General features: G+C 36.7%; 1 protein-coding gene across 3 annotated transcripts; it reads left to right on the top strand.

Annotated features, from left to right (window-relative positions):
• Position 1: 1 nt before the first annotated feature.
• Positions 2-8,813, top strand: MFSD8 (major facilitator superfamily domain containing 8). Of its 3 annotated transcripts, none has more exons than XM_068680696.1 (12): positions 2-236; positions 689-774; positions 1,777-1,820; positions 2,665-2,905; positions 3,192-3,305; positions 3,796-3,940; positions 4,558-4,616; positions 5,185-5,293; positions 6,264-6,398; positions 6,791-6,894; positions 6,990-7,246; positions 7,412-8,813. In XM_068680696.1, the coding sequence occupies exons 1-12, from the start codon at positions 157-159 to the stop codon at positions 7,625-7,627; spliced, it is 1,590 nt and encodes a 529-aa protein (XP_068536797.1). In that variant the 5' UTR covers positions 2-156; the 3' UTR covers positions 7,628-8,813. The 3 variants fall into 3 exon arrangements, with proteins under 3 accessions (XP_068536797.1, XP_068536794.1, XP_068536795.1); XM_068680693.1 differs by having other exon boundaries at positions 97-236; positions 559-774; XM_068680694.1 differs by having other exon boundaries at positions 100-236; positions 564-774.
• The last annotated feature ends 285 nt before the right edge of the window (positions 8,814-9,098 follow it).

Here is a 9,098-nt window from a genome sequence, read left to right as displayed (position 1 = left end):
CTGCGCCCGGCCGGGCACGTGACCGGCACGGCTCGCGCCGGGGCCGTTGGCGGCCGTTGGGGGCCTCGCGCCCGGCCGGCAGCGCCCACCCGCGGCCAGGCGGCGGAGGCTGAGGCGGCTGAGGGGGGAGGCGGGTCCCGGCGGCACCGGGCCGGCATGGCGGCGGCGGCAGAGGGGCAGGAGCCCCTGCTGAGAGCCGGAGAAGAGGAGGAGGAGGACGAGGGTCAGGAGAGCAGGTACGGGCTCTTTCCTCCCGTCCCAGCTCGGCTGTGCTGTTGTTGTTTTCTTCTGGCTTGAAGTCACGGTGCTGTGAGAGGACATCGGGGTGTTGCGGTTTAATGCGCAGTTGGTAAAGCCTTCAGGTGGGATCTGGAGTGCTCCTGTGTGCCAGTGCACAGGTTGGAGCACTCAAGGTCTGTCTAGGTAAAGTTCTTTTCGGGTAGCGCTTTCCAGCACAGCGGTGCCTGACAGCAGCTCTGTTTGGCTTTACGTTCTCTCAGTGTAGTGTTTTTCAGAGAAAAATGTGTTTGCTTCTAAAATAAATCATGTTTTTTTCAGTGTAGGAGTCCATTCCTGTATGAGACTGAAAAGCAGTTTATGCAGTTGTACTGCGATGTCTGTGAAACATGATTACAGTGTCCTGAGAGAACTTGATAATGATTCTTTCTCTCTTGCCCTCAAAAAACAGAGATGTTGTGGAAACACAGGAGCATTATAAAAGCAGGTGGAGGTCCATCTGGATCATGTATCTTACTATGTTTCTCAGTAGTGTAGGTGAGTAAACGTGGAAGAATTTCATTGTTTGTTTAATGAATATGGTCTGATTTGAAAATTATAGGGTTGTCTGGTTTTCAACTAGCTCCTTTAATGCTACTGTTTTTTATATTCATAAAAATGTGTATGTTGTGATTTTTTTTTTAAGAGAAGATAATTTTAGCAAATCGAACAAAGTTACGTTTGATAAAATAAGTAATACTGTGTTTTGAGAATGAATGACGTTACCTAACTCTTTGTTTTATTGGCTTTGTAATCGTTGGGGGTAGAAAGTAGTGGCAGTGTAAGGTTATGACTCAGAACCAACCAACCAAAGGCCATGCTTTATCACCCAAATAAAAACTTTTAGGGAATGAAAATAGAAGTAATGTTTAGCTCTGAAGTGCTAAGCTCTCTGTGGGAATGCATGTTATCTATTTCAAAATACATGTCAGGATGTGTTTTCTCTTCAGGAATTTTGTACTTCCACTGCAGAACAAGTTACTGTTTTAGTCCTAAATAGCTGCCCCTTGAAGTAAGAGTTCTGTTGATGTTTGCCTTCTGGTGATTTTCTGTGCACCTAGAAATGATCATGGGAATCATAGGATATTTCAGTGATTTTTGTTGTTGTTGTTTCATTTTATGTATTAAAAATTATCTAGTACAAGTATATTTGTGTATGAAGAAATGCTTTTTACTCTGGGGACCTTGTAGTCTTTCAATTGGGAGGAAAATTTCTTTGCAGTTTGCTTGGTGCATCAGTATTCTTTTCATAAGAGTTTTCTGTTTAGTATGTATGCACCTATATAATGTCCTGTTAAAAAATAGTGGCTCCTATCAGGAAGAATGATTACTCTTCACGCAAGCACATAATATGTATTTTTTTGATGTGGCAGACTCATACATTGTCTATCATATGCCTAGTAGCAGAAGAATGTGTCTGTAGTAACTGCTTCAGTAAATGGTATTACTCATACACACGGTGAACACAGTAACTTTGATTATGTTTTTACTATATTGCAGGTTTCTCAATTGTAATTATGTCTGTGTGGCCATATCTACAAAAGGTTTGTAAATGTTACCATTTTTTGAATTAATTAGAAGACAAAACTCTTGCTCAGAAATTATGTGGTATAAAACTTGGCATTTTATTGAGGAAGAGGTATAATATGGGGAACTATGTGGTTATACACATTTTTTTTTTTTGCCGTCTGCTAAGACAGCTTTTACTGTTGTGTAAAATCTGTCAGTTAGTTACTAAATTCACAAAAGTACAACATAACTCAGAAACGTTTGGTTTTCCAATATTATTTCACTGTTCATTGATCAATAATCAATAAAATAAAAAATCAATAGAAATCTCTGTGTGCATGCATGTGTAGTGTGAAAACACAATAGATAAGGCTTGTTTGCCTTTTGAAAAAAAGGAAGCTAAAGCTAGAAGTTGCTCTGTACGTGCTGGATTGTTGTACCTAGGCCTTCTTGATAGTTGTAAATAGGGAACCTGGGTAGTGGTTTTATTAAAATGTGTACCTGGGTAGTGGTTTTATTTTTTCTTTGTTGCTTTCTTGTCAGAAGTGACATAAAAAAAATCCCTAAAACTGTATTTTAATCTATCCTAGGATTTTACTGCTGAAATTGTACAGTTTGTAGACAATTAGCCAGGGTCTGTTGCCCCAGACAAAATACTATGTGAAAGCTTCTGAGACCCAGAAGAACATATTTACATAGTGCTGCACAATGCCACAAAGATATGCTAACTTGTTCAGCTTATGTTTGACACTGCCATATACTCTCAGAAATACAGTGCAGAGTCTTAGGTATTTCAGGCACTGATTCTAAATTGGTTTTGCTGATACTATAAAAATCTGTAATATTTTACCCATAAAGTTGCTTCATTTGTTCTTGCAGATTGATCCAACAGCAGATGGAAGTTTCTTGGGATGGGTTATAGCTTCGTACAGCATTGGCCAAATGATCGCCTCTCCCCTATTCGGCGTATGGTCCAATTACAGGCCAAGGAGAGAACCTCTTGTTGTTTCAACGGCAATTTCAGTAGCTGCTAATTGTCTTTATGCCTATGTCCATGTACCTCCTTCACACAACAAATACTATATGCTGACTGCACGTGCTCTTGTGGGTTTTGGAGCAGGTAACCACGGCAGAATTGACGTTTCTGAAAATTACTAAGTTTTGCATCTCATATAAGATAGTTAACATGGTGTTTTTGTACCTCATTTATCATTATGTGAATAAGCAAAGCAAAGAGTTTGTCAATACTAGTTTATTATAAAGTTGTGTAATTTTTCAGTGTATATGAATATGGTAGGGAGTGCTGGGTTTTATTTTCTTGCAAAATAAGAAAAAATAAATGTAACTGTAGAATTTAACAATGTAACTTAGTATTTACAGGAACACTTTTGTTTTTTCTTTTTAAGGAAATGTGGCTGTAGTTCGGTCATATATTGCGGGTGCTACTTCCCTTACAGAAAGAACAAGTGCCATGGCCAATACCAGTGCCTGCCAAGCAATAGGATTCATATTAGGACCAGGTAGAGCATTTCTTACTACTTCACCTCTCTAAAGTGGGATTTCCTCTAATATTCTTTAAAATTGGGCATCAGAAGTAGGAATTCTCAGTGACCAAATGTTAAATGGTCCCTGTAGCTTGCCACTGCAGGAGCAATACTCTTGTTCCAGAACCAACACTTTCCATTTGGAAGGAAGAATAAAAAAAAAGTAAATCAACTGTCTGCGCATGGTCAAGAAAAACAATTGTACACTCAGAATTGAATTTCAGTTCTTTATGGGTCATGTTATTATGTGTACAGTATATTTATATGTAACCAAGAAGTATTTTGGTTAGTTGAGATCCCACTGGCATCTGAGAGTTTATTTAGAACAGATTTCTCAAAATATCAGAAGGTAGGTAAAATACTTTAGTTGTCAATTAGAACTTTTGATTATCTAGTCTTACATGTTTTTTCTGTGTTGTATTTTCTTAGTGATTCTCACGATTTTCTTAATATGTCTGTTTTTAAGTTTTTCAGACATGTTTTACACTTATTGGAGAAGAAGGAGTAACATGGAAATTAATTGATCTTCAGCTGAACATGTATACCACACCAGTTTTATTTGGAGCTCTTTTAGGAATTATTAATATTATTCTCATCTTTGCCGTGTTCAGGTAATCAAGATAGAAATAGAGCAATTCTACCTTGATTTAAGTGTTGGCAGGTAATGAATATTTCATTGCTTAGAAGGAGTACTAAGCCTGAAATCTGGAGTGCTAAAACTATAAATCTTTATTTCTTACCACTTCAGAGTTTTTGCCTTCTGTAATACAGATGTTTTTCATTATGTTGGTAAGTGAATCATAGTGAAGCTATGGCTAGTGTATAAACTAATGGAAAAGAAAGCTGTTAGATTATTAACCTTGATTTTTGTATTTTTAGTGATGATGGTTTCTGCACGTTTTTTCTTTAAAGAGAACTAATGTTAGGTTGCTTACAGGGTTCTCACTGTCACTGCCTTCCTTTTAAAAATCTTGAGGGAATTTTTGTGCTTTGCTCCACTGGTGGCGGGGAGGGGATGGAACAGAGGCACAGAGATATGTAGTATTCTCCCAGTGGAGTATTTCCTTTTTTAAAGATGGTGGTGGTCACATCAGCCAAATGTAGACTACACAGATGATACATAAAGGAGCTGGGAATAATTAGAATATAAAATGATGCCATTTAGAAGTATACTTAGTAATAGAGCAAATAAATATGTGTATTAATGATAACAGTTGTAAATTTCTAGAGAGCATCGAGTGGATGACATGGGACGGCAATGCAGTAGTATCAATTTTGAAGGAGAAGGTATCTATATTTTATTTCAAGCTTACTGAATGACACTTTCAAAATACTTTCTTAAAGCTAAGTATCAGTGCTAACTTAAAGGTTGAACCAGATGATCGTAGAGGACTTTTCCAACCTAAATGATTCTCTGATTTTATTTATGAAAATGCTACACCCAGCTTAGAGGAACAAAGCCTTCATTGTCATGTGGGTATTTTATATTGCTGTGTACTTTTGACCTAGCAAGAAGAATAGCAAGTGGTTTGGTTTCCGTTCTAAAGATCTTGAGAACAGGTTGCTTATTTTACCACTACTCAGGACTTGTCGGTCCTAGTATTACAGTGGAACAGCAGACGGTATAACCAATTTGGAAATAATTTTCTCTCATAGTCAGAAAAATGGGAGTTTCAGCAATTCCAATTTGGATTTGAAAAATATTTTATTTAGATTGTCAAAACACATCTGCCTAACTGCCCACCAAACTGCATGTTAAATACTTAATAGAGTAAGGAAGTGATTAATGTCTGTAATAGGTGATAGTGTAAAAAAAGATTAGTTTACAAAGTTTTTTTGTTTTGTTTTGTTGCAGAAGGTGGTGTTCCGGATCAGGATGCAGAAGGAAATGTTGACCATATTGCTGTGGTAGCAATGAATTTTCTTTTCTTTGTCATCTTGTTTGTGTTTGCTGTCTTTGAAACGTAAGTGTGTCTATTTTTGCTTAAAATACTTTGACATATAATGTGATTGGACAGTGTGTTCATGTAAAGGCTCTTCTGTTAAACTCATTTCTTCATCATACTCTTCATAAATAGAAGTGTTTATAAGTCCAAAACCATAAGCAATTAAATTTCTGTATACTGAAACAGCGTAATGAGTTAAAGCGCAGTAATAACCAAAAATACGTGGCACTGTGTGGTATGTGGAACGTTAATGTAAAAGCTTCTGAATGGACACAAACACAGCCTCAACTTCTTAACTGTTAAAAAACAGTTGCCTAACTTGGACTACCTAATACCTTCAGAGAAAATTGTGTCTTCATTTGAGTACTTGGTTCTATACTTCCTATTTTAACGTTGTGTAGTTTCTTAGTATGATTCTCATATGCTCCAAAAGCTCCAGCAAAGCTCTTATGTCAATGATAATTAAAACAATTGCTTTGATACAGTTAATGCATTTATGTTCTTAAATACGCTATTTTACGTAACTTTTATGTATAGAGGTGAGATATTCACTCATTTTCTTTAAGAAAATAAATGGGGAAAAAACCTTAGACCAAAGAATACTTAATTTTTGGAATTTATGAAATACTTAGAGGATATGGGATTTATTTTACAAATTTTTGAGTTCTAACTAACATTTATTTTAACAGTACATCTGTCTTAATTGCTTTAATTTTTTAGAAAATTGAGTTCCTAGTGACTGATAGGTTAATATAAATATACATTATTTTACATTCACAGGGCCCAATTTTTTCTCCCTGTCTTTCTGTCAAAGCATAACTCTTGCTTTGCTTCAATTCCATCATCATTTTGTGAACTATCTGAAATATATTAATGATGCTTCAGAATATGGCTGTTGTAATGCAGTTCTGAATCTGGTCTAGTGGATTTATTTTTAATAAATGATGTATGACAATATTTTTTTTTTACTTTAATTTTGTCGATTTAGCATAGCTACTCCACTGACGATGGATATGTATTCCTGGACAAGGGAAAAAGCTGTCTTTTATAATGGAATAATCCTCAGTGTGATTGGCGTTGAATCAGTTACTGTTTTCATGGTGGTTAAAATGCTATCTAAAAGGTAAGTTTTTGGAGTTTATTGAAATTTTGATACTTATATTAGCTATGTCTGAAAAGTTTTCTAGCAAGTCCAAATCTGCATTACCTAAATCTCTTACTTGTTAATGAATTTGGGTATACTATGACAGTGAAGTATCCTGGTTTTGACAGAGGCATGATGCTGTTGTTACATTTTGTTCTGGTAACATGAGCCCCTTCCTTCTCTGTGTCTCATTCTGGGGTCACAAGAAAAACTTTTGTTTGATGTCTCTGTGATTTTGCTGTCCTTGTTGCAGGTATTTTGGTTAGGCATCTTTTCAATAAACTAATGGGCTGTGTCATTAACACCTCTACAAATCATACTTTTACTAAATGATACACGTATTGGATTTTGATTTTTTTTTTTTTTGATAGGACTGGTGAGCGTGCCATACTCCATGCAGGCTTACTGATCGTCTTAATTGGATTCTTTATCTTACTGCCTTGGGGGAAAAAACTACCAAATATCCAATGGCAAGGTAAAATTCAAGCTGTGCTAGGCTAGTCATAATGCTTTATTGAACGCTTTTAATTTTATTGTTTTCTTAGTGGCACGTATTACTTGTTTTTACAGAAATAAAGAACAATTCTATTCCTCGAACAGTTTCCAGTGAAATGGTGATACCTTTCTGGAGTTTGCAAGCAATGCAGCTTCCATCCAACCACTCAGAGCCTGTAGGCTGCCCTGTCACACAGTCCTGGTGCCTGAATACTCCCATGATCTACCTGGCCCAGTATATCAGCTCTGACATACTAATAGGATTGGGCTATCCAGTTTGTAATGTCATGTCCTACACTTTATACTCAAAACTTCTAGGCCCAAAACCTCAGGTAAGCATGATGCCTAAACAGTTTCTTTTGTTTGTTTCAGAAAGACAAGTGATTGACAAACACATTTCTAGGATAATTGGTGGGAGAAATGTTTGTTTAGGATGATTGGTGGGAATTCTTGGCTAGTCAAATTCCTGTCTAACATAAACTTTTGCTCTTTTAAAGGGGGTCTACATGGGATGGTTAACTGCCTCTGGAAGTGGAGCACGCATACTTGGACCTGTTTTTGTGAGCCAAATATACACTCACCTGGGGCCACGTTGGGCATTTAGCTTAATCTGTGGAGTAGTCATAATTTCTCTCTTAGTCTTGGAGATAGTATACAAGAGGCTTATTGCCTTTTCTGTTAGGTATGGAAGGATGCAAGAAGAGAATTGTTAAATAAATAAGGAATGACGGAGTAAAACCAACCCAGAAATTATAGCTTATTACTAGTTTTTAATGAGGAGTGCCTAACCACTGACCTTGTTGGCTGTGAGATAAGAACCTGTACTTACACAGCGACAGAACACGTAGTTTGGCCATATCCTAATCCATGGTTGTACTTGCTGCAACAGAGCTTTTGTATTCTGCTTTTCCAGCAGCAGAGGAAGGATATGAAGAAGTTGAACCAGTACAATGGCACGTTTGAAGTGTTTACATGCACCTCTGTACTGAGTGCAGCTGTGAAGGTGACAGGTTAAGTGCATCCTTTTCAGAAAGAAGTGAAACATTGTCTTGATTCTGTGAATCAGGATTAATAATTCATTTGTAACTACACGATGAGTAGAGCAGCATGCACTTTTTATGGAGACATCACTACGTAAGTGAACCTTCTGATGCTCTGTTTACTAGCGTGAAAGCACTGGTTCATACAAAATGTCTTTATTTGGAACCTTGTATCAGTGTGAGGTTTTCAAGTGAAGTGTGATAGAACTATAGAGGAAGGTAGGTGCCTACTTCATAGAAGTAGTTTATGTGGGATTTGGGTACTTCAGTTGGTTAAGAGCCATTGAAAATCACGGCCTCCATGACTGTTACTTGAATTACAGTAAATTGTGCAATTTTTTCCTACTGTCTACTGTTTTGTTAAATGCCTTTTTATAGCAAGAAGGCTAACTTGCACAGAGTAAATTATGCACAGCTTTTCTTAATCTTACTATAAAAGGAAATACTAAGCATGGTAGTTTATGCTTCTGTTGTCATCTGAGAACAGTGCATTCATTTCCTATATGAGCAACCACTGCTCATGCTAATTAAGTAAAAAGGAGGAAGCTAATGTCTCCTTGCATGTTAACTACTAGCTACAGAGTTTTCCTGATAATATCGTATAAGAAATAAGAATTTACATTTGGATCATTCAATATTTTTATTTTAAAAAATTCTTCGTAATGTTGCCTAACTCTATCTGTACGAGCTGATCTGTTTCAATACTGCTGGAAGATCTACAAACCTCCAGTAAGAATAAAAGCTGCTATTTAACATACCTACTATTTGATGCTTACTGAATTAAATGTAATTTATTATTCCTATGTAATCAACTGTTAAAACACTAAGACTACTGAATTAAAAGATTATTTTTTCAGTACTGACTGAAGGCAAGTTGTTTTTTTCCTCCCCCTCATATTTTATTGCTCTACAATTCCAGGCTGGTAGAAGACTTCGGTTCTTTAACTCTCTTTCAAGAAAGTGAGCGTTTTTTAATAAGCTAGTTTGTAACAAATAGTACCACAACCACTGTATTATAGTGGTGGAAACAAGCTTTAAGAGGAAGCACTTACAGCAAGCAGAAATTACTGTGGACATGTGAAAGCAGAGTCTAGCAGGAGTTTTCAAAAGAGCTAGCATGGATTAGTATTTCATGTTCTTCAAC

The sequence above is a fragment of the Anas acuta genome, chromosome 4 (genome assembly GCF_963932015.1).
Source record: "Anas acuta chromosome 4, bAnaAcu1.1, whole genome shotgun sequence".
NCBI classification, from domain to species: Eukaryota; Metazoa; Chordata; class Aves; order Anseriformes; family Anatidae; genus Anas; species Anas acuta.
Note: the sequence above shows the minus strand (reverse complement) of the source record. Positions and strands in the feature narration are given on the sequence as shown.

Excerpts from the sequence above, each read along its gene's own strand:
- MFSD8 (XM_068680696.1), top strand. The coding sequence starts at position 157 with ATGGCGGCGGCGGCAGAGGGGCAGGAGCCCCTGCTGAGAGCCGGAGAA. Across the intron at positions 5,294-6,263 it reads GTGTTTGCTGTCTTTGAAAC|CATAGCTACTCCACTGACGA; the intron begins GTAAGTGTGTCT and ends TTGTCGATTTAG. Across the intron at positions 6,399-6,790 it reads GTTAAAATGCTATCTAAAAG|GACTGGTGAGCGTGCCATAC; the intron begins GTAAGTTTTTGG and ends TTTTTTTGATAG.